This window comes from Gracilinanus agilis, chromosome 3, assembly GCF_016433145.1.
Source record: "Gracilinanus agilis isolate LMUSP501 chromosome 3, AgileGrace, whole genome shotgun sequence".
Lineage (NCBI taxonomy): Eukaryota > Metazoa > Chordata > Mammalia > Didelphimorphia > Didelphidae > Gracilinanus > Gracilinanus agilis.
The window spans coordinates 548,321,878-548,347,425 of NC_058132.1; the positions used below are offsets into that span (position 1 = coordinate 548,321,878).

At 37.1% G+C, this 25,548-nt stretch overlaps 1 protein-coding gene and 1 pseudogene across 1 annotated transcript in view; both read left to right on the forward strand.

The window, feature by feature from the left end:
* The window catches only part of LOC123241830 (serine protease 30-like), a 12,807-nt gene extending 797 nt beyond the window's left edge, over positions 1-12,010 (forward strand). Inside the window, exons 2-4 of the mRNA XM_044669355.1 lie at positions 650-933; positions 2,084-2,244; positions 11,789-12,010. Coding sequence (XP_044525290.1) covers positions 650-933; positions 2,084-2,244; positions 11,789-12,010 — 667 coding nt within the window. The remainder of the gene's footprint in view (positions 1-649; positions 934-2,083; positions 2,245-11,788) is intronic.
* Positions 12,011-13,759: 1,749 nt separating this feature from the next.
* On the forward strand, positions 13,760-17,254 carry LOC123241831 (annotated as a pseudogene).
* Positions 17,255-25,548: the final 8,294 nt, after the last annotated feature.

The window sequence follows — 25,548 nt, forward strand, 5'->3', positions numbered from 1 at the left end:
ATATTTATATATCTCAATTGATCTTCATAACAATGCTGTGAGGTGGGTACTATTATTACCATTTTATAGATAAAGAAACTGAGACTAAGAGAGGTTAAAATTATTTTGGAGGGTAATACACCTAGTAAATTTCTAAGGGATTTGAATTCCAGTTTTCCTGACTCCCAAGTCTGTCACTCTTTACACATTATTCCAACTAACTGCCACCTCGGTGGGTGTTGGGAATACACAATTACAAAGAATGAAACAATCCCAGCTCTGCAGGAGCTTCCATTCTAATAGAGAAGAAAATAAGTACACATAAAGATAAAGAGAATAAATATGAATCTTGTTTTTCAATCATGTCTAACTCTTCACGACCCCATTAGGGGTTTTCTTGGTAGAGATCCAGGAATGGTTTGCCATTTTCCTCCAATTCATTTTACAGATGAGGAAACTGAGGCAAAGAGAGTTAAGTGATTTGCCCAGGTTCACACAGCTAGTCTATGTCTGAGGCTGGATTTGAACTCAGGAAGATGAATCTTTCTAATTCCTGACCCAGGACTCAATATCAACCCATTAAGTCCCAGGTAGTTTGGGAGGAAGGGCACTGATCTTTTTCTCAAGCTCTGCAGCCCCTCAGTTGGCCTCATGTTTACTTCCTTTCCAGTTCCAGTCTCCGGTTCGAGTTCCCAGAGGTTCCAGTTCCTTCATCTTATCTCTTAAAGTTGGGAGAGCTGCAGCTGTATACAAATCCACACAATTCCTTCTACACAACTGTGAAAAGAATCTTCATTCACCCTTCCTTCCACTGGAGATCCTTTAAAGCAGACGTTGCTTTGCTACAACTGGACTCCCCCGTTCAGATCACCCCTGTCTGCCTCCCAGCACCACAGATCCACTTTCCTTCTGGCACCCTGTGCTGGATGACTGGGTGGGGAAAAACCACAAATGGTAAGACAAAGCATGGAGTAAGTGTGCCTGCCCAGATGCCAAACCCCAGGCCAGAGTATTTCTATCTCTGAGCCTGCCCCAATCCTTTCTCTTCCTCTGAGCCTTTCCTGACTACCCCAGTCCACAGGACACTCTCCTTCCTTTGAATGTGTGTCATCTTGGCTGGTCTCCAAGATGCAGCCCAGACTGAATACTGCCAAGGACTTAATGGGATCTCCCTAGATACTATATTACTCCAAGACAAGGGACTGTCTAATAAAAAGGTCACTAGACCTTTTCAAGAGACCTGCTTTTGAGTCTCAACTCCATAATTTAGTCTACACACAACTCTAATCTAATTGAAGGCCTGAAAAGGGAAGTAATTTGTTCAAGATCACAGTGAATTACTAGTGGCCGAAGCAAGTGTGTGTGTGTGTGTATAAACACACACACACATACACACATATATATATGGATGGGGCATAGTTTTGACTTAATAGTTAATAAGAGTTTAGTAAGCATTTATTTTTTCCAGGCATTGTGCTAAGAATTTGGGATCCAAAGAAAGGCAAAAACAGTGTCTGCCCTCAAGGAGCTTACATTAAAAAAAAAATCCCTTCTATCTCAGGATCAATTCTAAGATAGAAGGGGGCAGAATATTGCTATCATGGTTAAGTGACTTGCCCAAGGTCACACAGCTAGGAAATGTCTGAGGTGAGGAGTGATTGCAAATAACTAGGTACCTCCAAGATTCATATACATAAGCAATAGTCCTTGCCTTCAAGAAGCTTACATTTCAAGCACCAAAAGGTCGTGAATTTGGCAATATCATGACTTGAAAATGACTATGAATGGGCATGGTGACCCGGTCTTAGGTTCTAGGTTCTAGGGAGAGTGAGAGTTCACCTCCCAATTATTTAAGCCCCCCAGATTTCCCTCATCTTAGAGTCAATTCATAGGATTGCAGATTTAGAATTGAAAGAGCTTTGAAGATCATCAGGTCCAATTCCCTCATTTTTTCAGATAAGGAAATTGAGACCAAGAGACATTAAATGACTTGCCTAAAGGCCCACAGGTAGGAAGTAGCATAACTGAGATCCCAAGCCAGATCTTCAGACTCCCGGACCAACCTAAGGTGTTTGCTGTTTCTTTGGTTCTTACTTCTTCCCAGGTCCTGCCTCAGTCTTACAAGAAGTCCAGCTTCCCCTGATTGATGCTAAGGCTTGTGATATCCTATACCATACCTATAAACGCACAGATTCAAGGCGATCCAAAATTCAAGATGACATGATTTGTGCTGGATACAAGTGGGGCAAAAAAGATGCATGCCGGGTGAGAGCAGCTTCTTTTCCTTCTTCCCCCCAGGCTGTCCAGGTTCATAAACTAATAACAATTTCTCACCAAATGAAAGAATATAGGTATAATGCAGGTATGAAAAAAGCATTTATTAAGTATCAATTATGTGCCAAGTAAGGTTCTGAGCGTTGGAGGTAAAAGGCAAAAGTGCCCTCAAAGACCTTGCATCTTAATAGATTATGAATATTTATGTATTTGTGGAAAATTCCTATCTGACTGACTTTCTTGAGAGCATGTACCTAATAGTGGGGCAGCTAAGTGGTGTGGTGGTTAGAACGCTGGGCTTGGAGTCAGGAGGACCTGAGTTCAAATTTAGCCTCTGGAACTTATCACTTGACCCTGGGCAAATCACTTAAACCTGTTTGTCTCCATTTCCTCATCTATAAAATGAGCTGGAGAAGGCAATGGCAAATTACTCTAATGTCTTTGCCAAGAAAACTCCAAATGAAAACATAAAGAATTGAACAAGACTGAAATGACTGAACAACCACAGCCCAATAGTGGGATCTCTAGGTCAAAGGGTCTGAATAATTAATAACTTTTCTCACACAGTTCCACCTTATTTTCCAGAATGATTGAACCAGTTCATGCCTCTACTAACAATATATTAGTTTCTCAGATTTCCCACAGTCTCACCAACATTTATCATTATCATCTTTTGGCATCTTTGCTAATCTGACAGGTGAGAGGTCGAACCTCACAATTATTATTTCATTCATTTATTTATTTTTTTCAGTTATATAAAGAAACATTTTTGACAATTGTTTTCTGACATTTTAGGATTCAAATTTTCTTTCTCCTTTGCACCATTCCTCCCCCAAAGGCAGTAAATAGTCTGATAAAAGTTATATCAGTTCTTCCATGCGATGCATATTTCCATATTGCTCATGCCATGATAGAAGACACATATTACACATACAATAAAAAACTCAATGAAGGAAATAAAGTGGAAGATGGCATGCTCTGCTCTTCAATCAGATCCCAACAGTTTCTTCTTTAGCTGTGTACAGCATTTTTCATCATAAGTCCCTCTTGGTTATCTTGGAAACTTGTTTTGCTAATAATGTTTTAGTCCTTCATAGCTGATCATCACACGGGATTTCTGTTATTGTAGATATTCTGTTTTTGTTCATTTCACTTTGCATCAGTTCATATAAGTCTTTGCAGTTATTCTGAACTGATCCTATTTATCATTTTTTATGACATGATAGTATTCCATTATAACCATATACCACAACTTGTTCAGCTATCCTTAATTTCCAGTTCTCAGGATTATTTTAATTTGCATTTCTCTTATTTTTAGTGATTTGGAATCTTTTACGTGGTTGCTGAAAAATTTGTATTTTTTTTAAAACCCCTATCTTCCATATTGGAGTCAATACTATGTATTGGCTCCAAGGCAGAAGAGTGGTAAGGGTAGGCAATGGGGGTCAAGTGACTTGTCCAGGGTCACACAGCTGGGAAGTGCCTGAGGTCAGATTTGAACCTAGGACCTCCCATCTCTAGGCCTGGCTCTCAATACACTGAGCTACCCAGCTGTCCCTGTATTTCTTTTGAAAAATGTTGGTTCATATTCTTGATCAGGGTATGGTTCCTGTTCTTATGTTTTTGTATCAATTCTCTGTATATCTCAGAAAGCAGCCCTTAGAGATATTTAATGTGTAGATTATTTTTCCTCCCTATTGATAGCATCTCTTATTTTAGCTGAATTAATATTTTTTGTTTGCAAAAGTTTTTAAGTTTTATTTTCTACTTGTATCCTTAAAACCTGTCCCATAATAGTAGCTTGTATTTTCAACAACATATGAAGCTGACATATTAAACATATAAGGTACCTTCTTTTGACAAGTACTTTACAACAAGGTTTTTACAGAAACCCCATGTATAACTGACCATGATGCCTCGTTTATCTATCCTTGACAGGAAATTATCTCACCCACATTTTTTTATAATGCAAAACCAAAAACCCTAGGCACTAATAATATTGTTTAAACTGATGCTTATAGGATTTATTTATCTTTTTTAAAGTTCTTATATAATGTAATATATTGCATGCATGTGAGATGGCATATTCCATATGTTCAGGGCCTCTTTCATTTCTCCTGGAATTTTTTGCTAAATTTTTTAAATTGTTAATTAATTAAGAGCATTTCCCCATGGTTATAGGATTCATGTTCTATCCCTCCCCTTTCCCCACCACTTCCCATAGCCGACACACAATTCCACTGGGTTTTACATGTTCCATATTATTGATATTTGCATTAGGGTGCTCATTTAGAGTCAATATTCCCAGTCATATCCCCATTAACCCATGTGATCAGGCAGTTGTTTTTCTTCTGTGATTCTACTCCCGTAGTTCTTCCGCTGAATGCAAATAGCGTTCTTTCTCATAAGTCCCTCATAGTTGTCCTGGATCATTGTATTGTTGCCACTAGAGAAGTCCATTACATTAAATGTTACCTCAGTGTATCCATCTCTGGTTCTGTTCCTTTCACTCTGCATCAATTCCTGGAGGTCATTCCAGTTCACATGGAATTCCTCCAGTTCATTATTCCTTTGAGTACAATAGTATTCCATCACCAACATCACCACAATTTGTTCAGCCCTTCCCCAATTGAAGGGTATAACTTCATTTTCCAGTTTTATTTTTGCCACCACAAAGAGTGCAGCTATAAATATTTTGTACAAGTCTTTTTCCTTATGATCTCTTTGGGGTATAAACCCAGAAGTGGTATGGCTGCATCAAAGTGCAGGCAATCTTTTAGCTCTCTTTGGGCATAGTTCCAAATTGTCATCCAGAATGGTTGGATCAATTCACAACTCAACCAGCAATGCATTAATGTCCCAATTTTGCCATATCCCCTCCAACATTTATTACTTTTCTTTGCTGTCATGTTAACCAATCTGCTAGATGTGAGATGGTACCTCAGAGTTGGCTTGATTTGCATTTCTCTAATTATAAGAGATTTAGAACACTTTTTCATGTGCTTATTGATAGTTTTGATTTCTTTATCTAAAAATTGCCTATTTATGTCCCTTGCCCATTAATCAATTGGAGAATGGTTGGATTTTTTTTGGTACAATTGATTTAGCGCCTTATAAATTTGAGTAATTAGTTAGACCTTTGTCAGGTTTTATTTATAAAGATTTTTCCCCAATTTGTTGCTTCCCTTCTAATTTTGGTTGCATTTGTTTTGTTTGTGCAAAAACTTTTATTTTTATGTAATCAATTATTTTTGTACATTTTATAATTTTTTGTAACTCTTGCTTGGTCTTAAAATCTTTCCTTTCCCAAAGATCTGACAAATATAATATTCTGTGTTCACCTAATTTACTTATAGTTTCCTTCTTTATATTCAAGTTATTCACCCATTCTGAATTTATCTTGGTGTAGGGTGTGAGATGTTGATCTAAACCTAATCTCTCCCATATTGTTTTCCAATTTTCCCAGCAGTTTTTGTCAAATAGTGTATTTTTGTCCCAAAAGCTGGGCTCTTTGGGTTTATCGAAAACTGTCTTGCTAACTTCACTTACCTGAAGTCTATTCCACTGATCCTCCCTTCTGTCTCTTAGCCAGTACCATATTGTTTTGATGACCATTGCTTTATAGTATAGTTTAAGATCTGATACTACTAGGCAACCTTCCTTCACATTTTTTTTCATTATTTCCCTTGATATTCTTGATCTTTTGTTCTTCCAAATGAACATTGTTATAGTTTTTTCTAATTCAGGAAAAAAGTTTCTTGGTAGTTTGATAGGTATGGCACTAAATAAGTAGATTAATTTGGGTAGGATGATCATTTTTATTATACTGGCTCATGCTATCCATGAGTAATTAATGTTTTTCCAATTGTTTAGATCTAGTTTTAATTGCATGGAAAGTGTTTTGTAATTGTGTTTGTATAATTCCTGTATGTCTTGGCAGATAGGTTCCTAAGTATTTTATTTTGTCTAGGGTGATTTTTAAATGGCATTTCTCTTTCTACCTCTTGCTTCTGGAATGTGTTGGAAATATATAAAAATGTTGATGATTTATGTACATTTATTTTGTATCCTGCAACTTTGATAAAGTTGTTGATTATTTCCACTAGCTTTTTAGTTGATTCTCTAGGCTTCTTTAAGTAGACCATCATATCTGCAAAATGTGATAGCTTGGTCTCCGTGTTGCCTATTTTAATAACCTTCAATTTCTTTTTCTTCTCTAATTGCTACTGCTAGTGTTTCTAGTACAATGTTAAATAATAGAGGTGATAATGGGCATCCTTGTTTCACTCCTGATCTTATTGGAAAGGCTTCTAATTTATCCCCATTGCATATGATGCTTGCTTACGGTTTTAGATATACACTGTTTATTATTGTTAGGAAAGGTCCTTCTATTTGTATATTTTCTAATGTTTTCAATAGGAATGGGTGTTGTATTTTGTCAAAGGCTTTTTCTGCATCTATTCAGATAATCATGTGATTTTTGTTTGTTATCTTGTTGATATGGTCAATTATGTGGATGGTTTTCCTAATACTGAACCATCCTTGCATTCCTGGTATAAATCCTACCTGATCATAATGAATAACCCTTATGATCACTTGCTGGAGTCTTTTTGCTAATATTCTATTTAAGATTTTTGCATCTATGTTCATTAAGGAGATTGGTCTATAGTTTTCTCTGTTTTTGGTCTGCCTGGCTTTGGAATCAGAGCCATATTAGTGTCACAAAAGGAATTTGGTAGAACTTCTTTGCTTATTATGTCAAATAGTTTGTATAGTATTGGGATTAGTTGTTCTTTGAATATTTGATTCACTTGTGAATCCATCAGGCCCTGGGGATTTTTTTTTTAGGGAGTTCTTTGATGGCTTGTTAAACTTCTTTTTCTGATATGGGATTATTTAAATATTCTATTTCTTCTTCCGTTAGTTTAGGCAATTTATATTTTTATAGATATTCACTCATATTGTCTAGATCACTATATTTATTGCCATATAATTGGGGAAAATAGTTTTTAATGATTGCCTTAATTTCCTCTTCATTGGAGGTGAGGTCTCCCTTTTCATCTTTGATACTGCTAATTTGGTTTTTTGTTTCTTTTTATTAGATTGATCAGTACTTTGTTTTATTTGTTTTTTCAAATTACCAGCTTCTAGTCTTATTTATTAATTCAACAGTTCTTTTACTTTCAATTTTATTAATTTCTCCTTTAATTTTTAGGATTTCTAATTTGATTTTCATCTGGGGATTTTTAATTTGTTCACTTTCTAGTTTTTTAATTTGCATGCCCAATTTATTGACCTCTACCCTCCCTGATTTGTTAATATATGCACTCAAAGATATAACTTTCCCCCTGCGTACTGCTTTGGCTGTCTCCCATTGATTTTGGTAAGAAGTTTCATCATTGTCATTCTCTTCAATGAAATTATTAATTTCTATGTTTCTATGATTTGTTCTTTAACTATAACTGATTTTGGAGAATCATATTATTTAATTTAATCATATTATTTAATTTCCAATTAATTTTTGGTTTGCCTGTCCATGTACCCTTGCTAATTATTATTTTTGTTGCATTATGATCTGAAAGGTTGCATTTACTATTTCTGCTTTTTTAAGATTTAGTTTACATCTCTTACCTCTTTCTTATTTATTTTTTGGTTTGATTTATCTAGATCTGATAGAGGAAGGTTCAGTTTGCCCACTAGTATAGTTTTATTATCTATTTTCTCCTTAAGCTTCCCCAATTTTTCCTTTAGAAATTTGGATGCTATATGATTTGGTATATACCTGTTGAGTACTGATATTTCCTCATTGTCTATACTGCCTGTTATTAGGGTGTAATTACCTTCTGTATCTCTTTTAATGAGATCTATTTTTATTTTGGCTTTGTCTGATATCATGATTGCAAATCCTGCCTTCTTTTTCTCAGTTGAAGCCCAATAGATTTTGCTCCAGCCTTTTATATATTTTCTCTATGTATGTCTACTTGCTTCATGTGTGTTTCTTGTAGACAATATATGGTAGGATTTTGGTTTCTAATCCACTCTGCTATTTGCTTCCGTTTTATGGGTGAGATCATACCATTCAAATTCAGAGTTATAATTATCAACTTGTGTATTCCCCAACATTTTGATTCCCTCTCCTTGTCCTACCCTTTCTTCTTTCACTATTTCCTTCTATACCAGTGTTTTTTTTAATCAACCTCCTTAATCCCCACCCTTATTTTACTTCCTTTTCTCCCTCCTCCCTTCTTATTCCCCTCTTATTTTTCTTTAGGGTCTTTTTGAGTTACCTCCCCCCCCCCCCCACACACACACACTTTCCCTCCCTAGTATTAATTCCCTCCCCACTAGTCTATTTGTTACCCTTCTATTTCTCTATAGAGCACAAATCAATTCTCTGCCCCAATGGGTCTAATTGTTCTTCCCTCTTTGAGTCAATTTCAATGCACTTAAGAATTAAGTATTTTCTGTCTCCAACCTCTTTACCCTTCCAGTGTATTGGTCTTCTTCCCCACTCCCACCGTGCAATTTATACATATACATATATATATATATATCTTGACATTTCATCCTATATAGTTTGTCACTGTTCCCTCTAAGTATACTTCGTCTAGCTGTCCTGATGATAATAACAAATAACAAATAATAACAAAGAGTTACCAATACCATCTTTTCTTATAGGAATACAAATCATTTGAACTTTTTGGGTCCCTTAAAAAAGTTTTGATTTTTTTTTTGTTTTGACCCCCCCCCCCCATTCCCCAAATACCTTTTGGTGATTCTCTTGAGTTCTGTGTTTGCCCGTCAAATTTTCTGTTTAAGTCCAGTCTTTTCCTTATGAATGCTTAGAAGTCTTCTATTTTATTAAATGACCATACTTTCTCCTGCAAGAATATAGTCAGTTTTTCTGGGTAGTTGATTCTTGGTTGTAGGTCTAGTTCCCTTGCTTTCTGGAATATCCTATTCCATGCATTCTTTCAGTGTAGATGCAACCAGATCCTGTGTTATCCTAACTGTGGTTCAATGGTATCTGAACGTCTTCTTCTTAGCAACTTGTAATATTTTTTCCTTGGTCTAATAGTTCTTGAATTTGGCTATAACATTCCTGGGAGTTGTCAGTTGTGGATTAAATGTTGATGATCTGTAGATTCTTTCAATCTTCACTTTTCCCTCTTGTTCGAGAATGTCAGGGGAGTTTTTTAAGATAAGTTCCTGTAGGATGATGCCCAGGCTTTTCCTTTTGTCATGATCTTCGGGTAGACCAATAATTCTTTTTTTCTTTTTTTTTTTTAAACTCTTAACTTCTGTGTATTGGCTCCTAGGTGGAAGAGTGGTAAGGGTGGGCGATGAGGGTCAAATGACTTGCCCAGGGTCACACAGCTGGGAAGTGTCTGAGGCTGGCTTTGAACCTAGGACCTCCCATCTCTAGGCCTGACTCTCAATCCACTGAGCTACCTAGCTGCCCCTAGTCCAATAATTCTTAAATTGTCTCTCCTGGATCTGTTTTCTAGATCTTAGGTTTTGTCAATGAGGTATTTCATATTTTCCTCAAATTTTTCATTCTTTTGATTTTGTTTTATAGATTCTTGCTGCCTTGTGAAGTAATTTGCTTCTATTTGCTGAAATCTAATTTTCAAAGACTGAATTTCATCCCTGGATTTTTGATCATCCTTCTCCTCCTGGTCTGATTTTCTTTGTAGGTCATCTTTCACCTTCTTTGTCTTGTTTTCAAGCTGGTCAATTTTGGCTTTCAAGACATTATTTTCTTGTTTTGAGTTCATGTATTTTCTTTTCCTGATCGTTTTTTGAGTTCTTGAGGTAATTGAATTTTGAGTTCTTCCAAAGCCTGTGTCCATTTCACTGGAGTTTCTGTGTTTTTTCTTGGTCTTCCTTGGTCCTCTGATCCATTTGTTCTTTATTCATTTCCTGGATAGAAGCTGTCAATTATAATTTCTTTTTCTTTTTCTGTTGTTTACTCATATTTTTTCCTTCTGTGGGTTTGAGCTATTCTGTTCTGAAGGGGCTTCTTCTCTGCTCTGCTGAATGACTAGAATAATGAGCCTTGAGGCCATATCTTCCCCTGCTAAAGATATGATTACAGCTACTTTCACTGCAGTCTATGGGGAAGGGGTGTTGGAGCTTCCTTGCCCTCTGAAGACTTCTTATCTGCCCTATTAATAAGATTAAGTCTAGAATGAGTTGATCTGCAGAGTTTGGATGTGCCCTGAGGCCAAAACCTCCTGAAAGGAGGAAGGGAGGGAGGGGGCAAGATGGAATCTTTTGGCTGCAACTGGGCTGCCCTCTCTGTGCTTCTCCTCTAACTGCCTCCCTGCCCTGCCATCTGTGATCAAAGCCCTGAGCCTGGCACAGCTATGCCAGCAAGGCATTCCCTCTGGACTAACACCCTTGCCCGCCCAGAGATTCCAGGATCTTCTGGGGACTCAGCACATTAGTTGGGGGAGGAGACCTGGCAACTTCCTTCTTACTTTCTCCTTCAGCCTGACAGTTAAAGAATTCAGGCTTTTTTCCCCCCCACACATACCTTTTAAGTTGGGTTCAGCAGGAGGATCCTCCAGCTCTGTTCTGTTGTCTGATTTGGTTTTCTGCCCCCTCAAAGCACTTTGTCCTTGATCAGTGTTGAAGGATTTTCAGAGGTCTGGAGCCTTGCTGCATCTAAGCCGCCATCTTCCCCTGCTTATAGAATTTAGAGCAAAATGAGACCTTGGAGTTCATCTAATCCAAGTACCATTCTATTGAGCATTAGGCTGGCCATCAGAGGACTAGAGTTCAAATCTTGACCCTGCAACTCATTGACTCATGAGATGCTAGGCAAGTTACTTTTCCCTTTGGGCCTGAAAACTCAATTATAACATGGAAAGGTTGTATTAAATGGCCTCCAAGTTCCCTTCTAGCTCTATATCCATCATGCCATATAACTGAGGTTCAGAAAATTAATGTGGTATGGGTAGAAAGAGTACTAGATTGAAATCAGAAGACTTGATGTTTGTGAATTTCTAGTACTTTAGTAATTTACTAGCTATGTGACTTTAAGTAAATCATTTCTCTGACAACTGTTATGATCCCATGTCTTGTCCAAAGTCACCCACTTGGTAAGTTGCAGAGCCAAGATTTGAACTGAGGTCTTTCAACTCCAAATCCAATTCTGATTCTACCATAGCATCTTGACTCTCATTCCTTGCTAGCAGTTATAGCTGGCAGCCATTCTCTAGAGCTGTTCTAGGCCTTTTAGAATGCTTGTAAAATTGCCCCAGCATCCTTACCTTGTGCCCTGTTAGGAAGATGTCTTCCACTAGATAAGGACAGAACTTTATGACTTCCATAATTCAATATTTCCCCAAAGTACAACAGAAAAATCATATCTTCACAGGGTTCATATTAACTATACACTTTGGTGTCTGAATTAGACCTTGGAGTCCTTCTCTCCTCAATTCCACTTCCCTCTACATATTTAGGATGTAGGTGACATAAGATATATGTCTTTTGTGACTAACCCTGCCTCTCTGCCTCTCTCTCCCAGGGTGATTCCGGAGGTCCTCTTGTCTGTAAGAACAATAATACTTGGTTCCAGGTTGGGGCCGGGAGCTGGGGAATAGGTTGTGGCCTACGCAATCGACCAGGAGTTTATGTCCGGGTCCAGGCTTACACAGATTGGATTCAAACCACCATCACCAACTTTGCTCCAGTCATAATTTCAGGGCCTGCTTTGCTGCTGACAATGGTTCTTCTCATTATCCAATGAGATTCTTCCCACCCCACTTCAACTCTGTAACTACCAGGAATCCTTTCTACCCCTTCATTTGGATCAATCCTTAACTTTTTCTGTATCCTGGATGCCTTTCTTTGCACTTTGGCTGATGGCAGCTGTATTTTTGTCTGGAGGATGGAAGGAGAGGATCAGAAGTCGACGTGCCTTGTCCCTAGTCCAGCCCTGCATCTGATGTTAGTGGAACACAAAAATGGAAAGAGATATGGTCCCTATCCAAAGGGAAGGAAGTCCCAGTCTTGCTTCATGTTCTATATAGGACACTTCCACCATCACAGAAGTTATCATTTAGCAACATGTCAATCATATATGTGGTCCTATCTCTCTATATGCAGAAAAAGCCCAATGGAGGGTCATCCTGGGCTAGTCACCTGGAAAAGCTTTCTAGAAGGAATGAGCATTAGGCAGCAAGAAAAAAAGCTGAAATTGAGTCCTGGCTGTGGTCCAGAAGCAAGTCATTTTCCCCATCTTCTGTAAAATGAGAAGACTGGTCTAGGTAAGAGTTCTTAACCTTTTTTGTATGTGGAATGGACCCTTTTGACAGTCTGGTAAAGCCTATGGACTCTCCAGAATAATGTTTTTAAATGCCTAAGATAAAATAGTAAACTAAAGGTTGTGAAAAAGAAGGATGCCATTTTTCTTCCTAGCCAAGTTCATGAACTCCTTGACTAGATGATCTCTATGACTTCTTCTGAACAACAAAAAATATGGGAAGAGAATTAAATACATGTCCCCATCATGCTGGGGTTTGTGAAAGAAAAATTACTCAGAACAATCTTCTGAGCAAAACTGACTTTATTGTGAGGGCTGCAGTTTACAAAGTCAGGGTCTGCAGATACAACCAGAATGGTCTGAGACCACAAGCCCTCTAGCTGGCAAGTATTTATACTTAATACAAAAGTATAAATATAAAAAAAATGTTTTAAATATAAAAGATTATACAAATTTCCTGAGGGTGAGGGGGTGGGAGGAAATCGAACCATAACTTCTCTTGCCTGAAGGTCAAGCATATTTTGCCAAGGTACTACAGGGGATGTTCCTTGCTGTGATTATTGATTACTGATTCTCATCCACAGTTATTCAATTGACCAATAACTGGGATTTTTGCTTACTATTAAATCTATAGTTACAACTTATCACTAAAATGCTGAATATCTAATGGGACTATATGCAGAGGATATAAAGCTATAAACAGGTATAAAATAATATGAACTGATTGACTTTGCTTAATTAAGTTATACCTTATAAGTGGTCCCAGAGATGCGCCCCCCTCTAGTGAGACTCCAAAAGAGGAGCTTACATCCCCACTCATCTAATCGGTTAAAAAAAAGCCATCATTTTATTCACCTGTGCAATGGTGGATCAACAAAATGGTAAGATCATGACCTGACTCACAGCCATTTCTATCTGAAATCCATCAAACTTAAGAGAAGAAAAACAAAAAGACATAATAAAGATAACACAAAAGAACTCAAGTATTAAGGCTTTTACAAAACTTTCTTCACAATGAACCCCACAGGGCAGGTGATGTAACTGTTGTGATCTATTTTATGAATGATAAAAATGAACCTGAAATCAAGAAGTTAAAGGATTTGCCCAGTAAGTGCTGTGGCTGGGCATTTAAAGCAAGATTCCTTGACTCAGTCCAGCTTTCCTGATATGATATCATGCTCTCTAGGGTCCTGGCCTTCTCTGACATTTTCTTTTTGACGAGCCTAGGTGATGATGGTTGAGTTGACCCTTGATAGACAGATAAGACCGCAGAAGCTGAGAGGAGGATTAGTGAGGATGGACAGACTGGCATGCAAGGAAAATGTTAAAGTCAAGAGATCATGGTCTAGAGTGATGGTATTCAGGGACATGATTTCTTGGCCAATATCAAGGGACAGATTGAAGCCTGGATCTCATTTAGCTTTATTTACCCATTGGGTCTTTCTAAGTACAGATATGCCAACTCATGCCATTTCCCACTGGTAAAGGAAAGACTCCAGGCCTGACTTGTCATACTAGACAATATACTGAGATGGGTTGGGGGAGGGGGTGGAAAATTTAGGACAGCACCTCAGCTTTGGCCATGACTAGAGCAGAGTGACTGGTATTTTGTCAAATGGCCCTGGAATTTAGAGAGCATTAAAGATACTTCCTTGCTGTGTGACCCTGGGCAAGTCATTTAACCCTGATTGCCTCACCTTTGCCATTTCTCTGACTTAGTTCTGATACTGGGGGGGTGGATGGGGCAGCTGGGTATTTCAGTGGATTGAGAGCCGGACCTAGAGACAAGGGAGGTCCTAGGTTCAAATCTGGCCTCAGATGCTTCCTAGCTGTGTGACCCTGGGCAAGTCACTTGACCCCCATTGCCTAGCCCTTACCACTCTTCTGCCTTAGAGCCAATACACAGTATTGACTCCAAGATGGAAGGTAAGGGTTTAAAAAAAAAAAAAAGGAACTGATACTAAGACTTAAGGTAAGGTTGACTTTTTTAAAAAGAAATTTAGGGATCACTGAAAACATTTGTACTGCTTCAGGGGGTAGAAACAACCAAGGTTATCATTAGTTTAAAAAAATAAAAATAGAAAGCTACCAGATGGCATACTTCTTGCCATAGGCAGCTATGCTCCTGGTAAACTTTTTTCTGGGCCATCCTTATTCTGCTCTCTGACAACAAACTCACCAATAGATACTTCATGTTTTCCTGGGGTCTCTGTTTATTGAGGTCAGTCAAATAGGATTTTCTTCTGTTTCAAAGGGGCATTCTAAGATCTCTCCTAACTAGAGACCTCCTATGTCCCACAGCCTGAGGTCTCACCCTCTGGTTTTTCTGCACTCCAAATAAAATTGTCTTATAATTTGATTCAAAAAGTCTTAAATGCTGCTTGCCCCAAAGCCAAGATTGCTGGTTATGGCTCTGCCCAGACTCCTTTTTGGGAAGAGTTCTATGCCCAAGGGATGGATTAATGATTTAGGAGATAACTAGGGGAATAGGAAATATGTCTGGGAGGATGTAATCTGCACCTCAGGAAGTACTTCCTGACTATTCAGGTGCTTGAGAAGTAGCAGAGGCAACTCCCACCACACCTGCAGCTACTGCCCAGGGGACTCAGTCATACCCAAGGTTGATTGTTTTTCTGATAAGGTTGTGGGCACAGTGGGTGGAAGGAGGAGATAAGAGAAGATCTGGTGGGAGAAGACAAAGAGGGAAACAACAATTAGGTCCCTGCCCTCCAGGAATTCCTGATCTAGGTTGAGATCCTGACTCAGTCATAAAATGTGTTAGGTATCTTTCTTAGCTTTATGAAACAGCTGCAGCCCTCAGAAAACCCTCATGTTGAGGGAGGGGCAGAGTGTCTGTCCACATTTAAGAAGTCCCTGCTCTAAAGGGAATATTTCTCCTGACCTTGGGAAGCTTTTGCTCTGAGGCTGCTAGCAAGTTCCTGTCTTCAGCCAGTCTTTAGTCAAGGAGAAACAATATGGTCCCTGTCCCTGGGTAATCCTGTTTGAGGAGATAGTCCCTCCCCCTAAAGAAAGCTCTGGTGTAGGGGTGAGAACTGCATAGCCTCTACCCTTGAAGACCCCAAGGTTTGAAAAAAATCTCCGCTATAATCTGAAGAGAATCCTCAGCTTTGGAGAAGCATAACCCTTGACTTGATTTGAGGAGGGAGACATGCCCCTGGTGCAAGGCAGGAGATGAAGTCTTGCTAGAGGGGATCCTCTAGAGCAGTGATGGGCAAACTTTTTAAAGAGGGGGCCAAAGGAAAGGAAATGCTCATCTGTCAGTCTGTTTCTAAGGCAACTCTTCTGAAGTTTCATTGTATTGTATCCTACTCATTGTATTCATCAGATTAGGAATAATGTTGAGTGGCCAGATAGAACATTTCAGGGGGCCACATCTGGCCTACGGGCTGTAGTTTGCCCATCACTGGTCTAACCTTAACCACTTCCTGAAGGACTTGCCTCTGCCCTCTGGCAGCTACTAGGCTTGTGCAGGTCAGGCACAGGACCATAAGAATTTATCAAGTACTTACTACTATGTACCAGGCACTGGGGACAAAAAGACAGGTGAAAATAGTTTCTGCCCTCCAAGATGAATAAAAATGAATATTGCTGGGGGCAGCTGGGTAGCTCAGTGGATTGAGAGCCAGGCCTAGAGACGGGAGGTCCTGGGTTCAAATCTGACCTCAGACACTTCCCAGCTGTGTGACCTTGGGCAAGTCACTTGACCCCCATTGCCTACCCTTACCACTCTTCCACCAAGGAACTAATATACAGAAGTTAAGGGTTTAAAAATATAAAAAAAAAAATGAATATTGCAAAATCAAAAAGAATAAACATGGGCAGCCCTTGAACTCTGGAAGAGTTTTATTTGTGTACAGAGACACTCCCAAAAATGACCCAGACACTCCATTTGTTTTCATCAAAGAAAACTCCAAGAGGATAGCGAAAAGAGAATTACCCAGCAGGACATAAAAGGGCAACTGTAGGGGGCAGCTGGGTGGCTCAGTGGATTGAGAGGCAGGCCCTAAAGATGGGAGGTCCTAGGTTCAAATTTGACCTCAGACATTCCCTAGTTGTGTGACCCTGGGCAAGTCACAACCCCCATTGCCTAGCCCTTACCATTCTTCTGCCTTGGAGTCAATTGACTCCAAGATGGAAGGTAAGGGTTTAAATTTTTTTTTTAATTAAATTAAATTAAAATAAATGAAAGGGCAACTGTGCTTCCAGTATTGGTCTTAGCTCAGAGCTAGAAGAGATGGTTGTCCTTCTCTGCTGTGAACAAGGTTGCTGAAGTTTTACAAGCACCTCCATTTAGAGTATATGAAGTAGCAATTTTTTATACAGTGTATAAATTGATAGTCAATCAGAAAGTATCAGATTCAAGGCTGTTCCACTACACTTTGCTTCGAGATTCTGAGGGCACACAAGAGGCCATTCAGCAAAAGCTTGCTACTGAGCTTGGAGAAACTATACCTGACAGATTTTTCACACTAATAAAAGGAGAAAGTTTAGGTGATTATAAATGCACCAATGGTTTAAATAAATAATAATTGCTATGAAGATGCGATGCCTAAGGATATTGAAGTGATATCTGATGAACTCCAAGTTGGTAATGTTCCAAAACCTGGACCAAGGAGTGGACATTTCTCTCATGAGACAATTGGTGGTCTTTTGTCTTTGATGGAGCCACCCAAAAGACCAGGTTTTAGTATGCAAGCAGGCCTCTAAGCAATTTGTACGAATTTGTCCATCCTCTTCAAACAAGTTGATGAAAAGATTACTTTGTACATTAAAAATAAATTAATATGAATCTCTCCATCTATGCAAACTTTAAATATCAAATATTCTGGTTTGTATTTTCTCTGGTGATGCATAAAAACCACAAAACATTCTCTTAAAAATTTGGGATTTAAATAAATAAACAAAAGTGCCTCGTGACAATAAAAAAAAAAAAAAAAAAAAAGAATTTCAGAAGCAAATAACACAGGCTTAAGAAAACTGGAAAAAGAACTTAAAAAGCAAAATAGGTCATCTGGAAATAGAGGTACATGAACTAAAACAAGAGAATAGTGCCTTGAAAGTCAGAATTAACAAGCTAGTGTTAAGGGAGAAACCAGGGAAAGGTGCCTTAAACAGTAAATATGGGTCCGGGTGGGTATATGGGAGACAGGAATGACAGGAAGGGGTCCAACAAGTAGGGAGACTGGGTTATTATGCTATTTGGATGTCTGTAACAGAAATGGCTTTTGGCCTCCAACTGCCACCCAACATCAACAAGACAGAGCCTATGGAAGCTGATAAATAAATGCAAGAGTTTAATAACACATTTTTATCAGGGACAAACTAAAGTAAAGGATGGGAATAGGGTTTTTCTACACTAACAGACTATGGGCAAACCACAGGGTCAAGGGAAAGGGACGTAACTACACTCTTCTAAGATCTAAGAAAGGCAGGGCCCAAAGAAAGCAGTACTGGAGTCAATAGGGGAGAGTTCTCCCAACCTGGTTCTAGCGAGGTTTGGTCAGCTTAGGTAAGGACCTGAGGATGGCTTTACTTGGGATCTCAGTGCTAATCCAGGGATGGTTTCAGGATGCCAGGAGTCAACTCCACTAGAACAGATGATCCAAGGTATCCAGGTAGGGAGAGAAAGTTTTCAGTGCTGTCCACCAGATCACAAACCACTTCCTACTTGGTACTCCTCTGCTGTAAGCCTTCACCACTCTCTAGGATCCCAGGGAATCTGGATACGACTCCCCTAGCTCTGAGATCTCCCAGGGTCAGCAACAGGTTTTGTCCCAAACCCCACAGTCTCTCTCAGGCACAAGCCACTTCCTCCTTCCCCTGCATTCCATTCAGAATGTCCATGACCTCCAGCTAAGGCTTCTCCTAGCCTGCTTACACACCTACTTTTAAACTTATGCCTATTACACTAGAATTTAGGCAAAAAAATGAAAAGACAAAGCAAATGAGTTACAAAGGAAAATAGTTCAAAAGGAAAAACAATCTTTAAAAATTAGAACTGAACAAGTAAAAGATAACTATTTCATAAGGCATCAAGATTTTATAAAATAAAATCAAAAGAATGAAAAAATATAAGAAAATCTGAAACATCTCAGTGAAAAAAACTACAGACCTGGAAAACATATCTAGGAGAGACAGTATAAGAATTATTGGACTACCCGAAGTTCATGACCACAAAAAAAAAAAGTTTTGAAATCATACTACTGTAAATTATCCAAGAAAACTGCCCTGATACCCTTGAACAAGAGGGTAAATTAGTGATTGAAAGGATCCACAGATTATCTCCTGTATTAAATCCACAATTGATAACTCCCAGGAATGTTATAGCTAAGTTCAAGAGTCCCTAGACCAAGATGAAAATTCTACAAGCAGCTAGAAGGAAACAATTAAGATATCAAGTTTCCCCAGTTAGGATCACACAGGACGTTGCAGCCTCCACTGAAGGACTGACTAGAAGGCTTGGAATATAATATTCTGGAAGGCGAAGGGACTGAGTTTATAACCAAGAATCAACTACTGGCAAAACTGATTATACTCTTTTAGGGGAAAGTATGGTCATTCAATAAAATAGAAAGACCAGATATAAACAGAAAATTTGAGACCCAAACACAAAATCCAAAAGAAGCATGAAAAGGTAAACAAAAAAGAGAAAAATTTTAATGGCTTCATTAAGGTTAAAGGGTGTATATTCATATATGGAATATTGACATATGTAACTCTAAAAATTGTTATTGTTGTCATAGTAGTTAAAATGGGTCAAAATATATCACACAAAGAAGCACTTGGGTTGGGCACAGGGAAACCAATACAACATAAAGGAGGAAGAGTTTGGTGATAGGTAATACTTAAACTGTACTCTCCCTGGAATTGGCTCAGAAAGAACAGCCAGACACATAGGGGTATATAATTGTATCATACCATATAGAAAAGTAGAACAGAAATAAGAAATAGGATAGTGGGGAGGGGAGAAATACAACAGAGGGGGAAGCTTGGTGTGGAGTATCCAAAAAGTCTTATAGTAAGAGGGAATTAAGAAGGCAGCTGGGGATAAGAGCAGCAAAATAACAGGAGGGGAAACAGAGGAGCCTGACTAAAAGCAAAACACTGGAGGGAAGGGAAAGAATAAAAGGAGTAATGTTAGGATTAAAGAAGTAAATTAAAATGGAAGTGAATACATGGATGGTAAAAACAATTGTGAATGTAAATAAGATGAACTCACCCATAAAATGCAAATAGGTAGCAGAGTGGTTTAAGCACCAGAATACTAGTATATATTGTTTTCAATGTCTTCAATGCATGAGGCAGATAGGCAGACATGGGGTAAAGGTAAAAGGTTGAAGGAGATTCTATTGAGCTACAACTAAGACAAAGAAGACAAGAGTAGCAATCATGATTTCATACAAAGGTAAAGTAAAAATAGATAGATTTAAAAGAGACAAGGAAAGAAACTACATCCTGATGAAAGGTAATATAACTAATAAAGAAATATCAGTACTCAACATATATGCAACAAATGGTACCATTTCCATATTTTAAATTAAAGAAGTTAAGGACGAAATAGTTAGTAAAACCATACTAGTGGGGGACCTCAAACTTACCTTATCATGCACTAGACAAATCAAATAAAAAAATAAATAAGAAAGGAAGTAAATGAAATGTTAGAAAAATTAGAACTAATAGATAGCTGGAGAAAACTGAATAGCAATAAAAAGGAATATATTTTCTTTTCTACAGCACATGGTACATATATAAAGATTGACCATGTACTATAACATAAAAACATAGCAAACAAATACAGAAGAACAGAAATAATAAACAGAACTTTCTCAGATCATAATGCAATACAAATCACAATTAATGAAGGTACATGGAGAGGCAAATTTAAAAGCAATTAGAAATTAAAAATCTAATTCTTTGAAGCTGGTGGGTCAAAGAAAAAATAAAAGAAATAAAAAGATTTCACTGACAACATGACCAAATCTATGGAATGCAGCCAAAGCAGTACTCAGGGGAAAAGTTATATCCTTAAGTGCCTATATCAACAAAACAAAAAGAGGGAAGAGTAATGAAGGAGGCAGTGGTGTGGATTGTAATACAAAAGGTGCAAGAGAGGCTTTTGCTCTTTCAGGGGGCCAACGGAAAACTTCTGGCAGTTAGAAGCCTTATAATTCTGAGAGAAGTCAGTTCGTCCCTGAGGCTTGAATAGAGAGGAAGGGCTAACTAGAGCTCTCCTTTGACTTTTGGTTTTGCTTTTGGCCTGTGCTTTGTCTCTGGACAGTTTGAACCTAGCTAATTTCTCTGGACCTCTCCTAACCTTCTCCATATTATTTCCCTGTTTCCCTGTCTGTTTTCCTGAGGCTCTGGGAGGCAGGGTGGCTTTTGGGTTTTTAGTAAATAGATTTTGTGCATTTAGTTTCCCCAATAGGCAAGTAGGACATCCTTGAATTCAAACCATCCCTTTAGTATACCCTCTACTTTAAAATAGCATCCAAATCTATCTCAGTCAAACCCATTCCTGTGACTCTCCCCTATCTTGAGTTTCTCCCTAGAAGCTGTCAGAAACCCCAAACCCCTCTCTCCTTCCTGACCAAATCTGAACATTAATAAATCTCTTTGTTACCTAATGAAACCCTCTGGAGAATCATTGTGTTAAATAGTTAGACAAGGGTTGAAGGGGAAGGATTTATTCTCTTTATTTCCTGAGGGAAACAGGAGGCATCCATCTTGGGAGGAAGTAGTTGCCCAACTGCTTCCTCCTGAATCCCTTCAGTTTCACTGACAGGGAGGAGTCTTTGGACTCTTACTTTGAGGACTTGAGAAACTGACAAGAAAGCCCTCAAGTCTGATTCAAACCACTTCTGACTGGCCCTATTCCTTGTGTCTTTAGAAGTACCTTTCCTGCCTGGAAGGGTTCAGCCTAATACCCCAGTATCCTCTGTCTCTAGCTTGGTTGTTTAGTCTGTGTTAGCTGCCTCTCCTGAACACCTCACCCTGTACCCTTACCATCCTAATACCGCCTTGTCCATTCCTCCCTAAACTCAGCCATCCCATTCATTCCTCTCCTATCACCTCAATCACCTTTACCCCTCCGTCACTCAGCAAGGGAAGGAGAGCACCTCCCAACATTAGTGTACCCCCCTTTTATCCATAACAGAATGTACTATGCCAAGGCATCAGGATTTTTTGTGCTGCTGTTTTCAGAGATACTTTTGGGAGTATGCAAATTTTAAGAGCTTTTAAGGTGTGATGATATGTGGAGAAATGTGGTTGTTTTGGTCTTTACTGAGGATGGACTCCTACTCCCCTATAGTTGCAAATATTAGTGCTCCTTGCCCTTGGAACTGTAACCAGTACCCCTGTTCTCTTGTAGCTGCAAGTGCTAGTGCTCCTTTTGGCCCTGGAGCTTGGGACCCAGAATTGCTTATAGTCAATATGGTTGCCATCAGCACCAGCACCAAATTGTCAATAATTTTTCCCTGATAATTTTGCAAGTTCTGATAATTCAGAATTCCCTAAGTTATTATTGTTTCAGCAACCTTCTAGTCCCACTGGTGGTTCTCCTGCCACACTCCAGATCTACATTCACACCTGGCATTATGGATCTCTCATTCAAACCTCCCAAGTTGTTTTACACTGTTTCTCTCTTAACTATGAAACACCAAAATTTTATTTGAAGCACTCATTTTATCTGAAGCATTTGTTATTTGGAGGGGAAAGACAAGAAAGTTCAACTGGATCACCACCTATATTTTTTGATATTTTAGATCCCTCCCAAATTGTAATTAATGAATTACTAAAAAACTGTTGCAATATACAAACTGAAAATCATGCAGAATTAAAATAAACAAGACTAGAGGTTAATAGAAAAAGATAAAATAGTAAAATAATATACTGTGAAGTATCAAAACAATGTAAATGAAAAGAGTGCAAAAAATGAATGCCATGTAATTATAATGACCTTGCTTGAATCCAAAGAAGAAATTAGAAAATTCATCTCTCTTCCTGGTATACAGAGGTGAGGAAGGGAAGGACTGCATAATGGGAATGGATAGGATATACTATCTATGGCATAAACCATTTGATTTATGTATTTGTTGATTTTGCTTAGTAATTTTTCTTTCCTTGATTTAATCTTATAAAAAGACTGTCTTGCTGAGTAGGAAAAAAGGGAAAGAACTTTTATAATTTTTATAAATATATATTAAAAAACATCACTGTAATTAAAATTTTAAAGAAATATATAAAGGAAAAAATTCCAGGTTATGAAATATAAAGTTACTTTTCCTCTTTTTCTTCCTCAATTTTAGTCTTCATAATTTCACCTATTTTCTTCATACATGTCATTTAGAGTTTCATCATTTAGAAAATTTGTAAAATTTTTAAATAAAAAATTTAAGTTGAGAAAGAAAAGCAAGTATTTAGTGAAAGGTCTTTTCTTAAAAGTCAGATCACCCAGCGTTTTATGAATTCTTAGCTAAAACTTTATATATCCTTTGATAAATTGTTGCATTCAATATAGATCTTTATCTTCATCATTAGCTTAGGTTATGACTATTTACAAAAATAGAATAAGATCTCACTCTTTATAGTATTGAGAAATCATGTGAAATGCTCTTTAAAAAGAACATTAATACCATTTATATGTTGACAATATTCACCATAATTCCATTTCTTATGTTGTACGATATGTATTGAAAAAATATTCTGCTGATGACTTTTTTAGGGAAGTCATATTTACAAGCAAGAAATGTGCTATATAAATTAAAGAAAATCAATGGCAAAAGTCAACAAATTAAGTGTTTGAAATGATATTTTAACATGGCAGTTGCTTAAATGACAGTGTCCTTTTGATTACTGAAATCCATTATTCCACAATGAAACATTTGCAATTTTATCCTACTAGAAACAAGCTGTGTAGCTGGAAGTGATTCAAATAAAATATATGATATTTTATAAAGATTTAAAATAATTCAACATATTACCAGAACATAAGGCAGATCTGTGATTTGTTTGAAAAGATCAAGTTTAGGTTTTTTTTAAGTTCATTGGAAATATCTAAAAAGTGCTTTATTATTTAACTTAATTGGAAGGAGTTAACTTTATTCTTTTAGCAGTGGTAAGCTTTAGTTTACTTCCTCCCACAAATACCCACAACCCTGCTACTAACAGAGAATATTTAAATAGCATATATGCCGTATGGCATTCGGATTGATCATAAAATATATACATATGTAGTATGTATGCATTTATACATATTTAAAACATCATATAATGTATTTTAAAGTAGTAATATTAATTATTATTGTAGTTCATTTCATGCAAAATTATCTCTTCAGATTAAATCATTTAAATATATTGTAAGCTTTTTTTTTCTGAAATTGCCACATTGTGATAAGGTGAGTTTGCATTTTGAAAGTCAAAACAGATGAAGTTCAAAGATCCTAAAAAAGTTGTGACTAACATATTTTGCCAAATTTTAGAAGACCATATTTGATAAGTAGTGAAAAGGATTTATTGGCAGTAGGCTAGCCACTTAGAAATGAAATCTTTCTTATAATGACCCATGAAAAGGTGACAAATACAAAACTTTCCTCCAAGCATTTTTCTTCTTAATAAATGATGGAATATTGGAGTGGCAATACCTGGAACAAAATTACATGCTTTTTAATAGTTCTAATAATAAAAATGAAAACTTATATGTATATATGTATATATGCATACAAATACCATGTATGTGTGTATATTACTGAAAAGGTACAAATCCATCACTCTTTTCATTATATCATATACTTGCCCAAATAAGATTTATTTATAATAAAAATTAATTTATAATATACAATCATCATATACTTATATATTTATATTATGCATTATTTGTATATTTATGTTTATGAATTCTATATAAATAAAGATAAAAAGTTTCATGCAATTATATATTTATATATTTATAAGTAAATAAAATAAATAAATATTTATAATAAAATTATTTATAATGAATAAATAATTATTTATGCATTATTTATTTATATGTTTGCTTCTACTGTGTGGATTATGTATTATTTATATATTTATATATTTAATATAAAACATAAATAAAATTTACAAAATTATATATTTATATTTGTATATTTATAAATAAATTAAATAAATAATTTTTTGTTTGTGCTGGAAAATAATTAATTAAAAAGCAGCATTACTGTCTCTGTTGTAACTCTAAATGTGAGATAAACATACAAGAATTGATTACGAACACTTTTAAAGAATGAGGTTATGTCCATACTGATATTTTCAATAAAAAGAAAATCAGAAGATAAAATGAAAGTTCTTCATAGATCCTTAGTAGAAAAAGAAAAAATGTACTTTTACTCTCAGACCAATGACAAAAAAAGTACATAATCTCCTAGAATACTCATGTTTCTTTTTTTCTTCAATTTTTAAAGCTCCATTTATTTATTTGGAATTTTTCCCGTGGTTAAATGATTCATTTTCTTTCCTTCCCCTCCTCTCTTCCCCTTCCTGTAGCCAATTAGTAATTCAGCTGGGTTTTACATGTATCATTGATCAAGACCTATTTCCATATCATTAATAGAATACTCATGTTTCATTGACTATAACAAGCAGTTTTTAAAGAGGATGTTCTAGAAATATTTAGAATTTACTTGCTAATATCAATTGCAGACGGTGAAAAGTTCGAAAAGTTCTAGAAAGATTTACATAACTAGTACAAATTAAAATAATCATCACTTATTTGGACTACAACAAATCTGACCTTAATTTACAGTGGAGGAAACTGAAGCCCAAGGAGAATAAACATTTTTTTCAAGATCATGTAAGTATATGGGGATAAAGATTTTAAATCAGATTCTTTGACTCCCAAGTCATTGATCTTTTGCTTTTTCCAATTTGTTGGGAGAAGAGAGAGAGAGAGAGAGAGAGAGAGAGAGAGAGAGAGAGAGAGAGAGAGAGAGAGAGAGAGAGAGAGAGAGAGGAGCTACACAAAA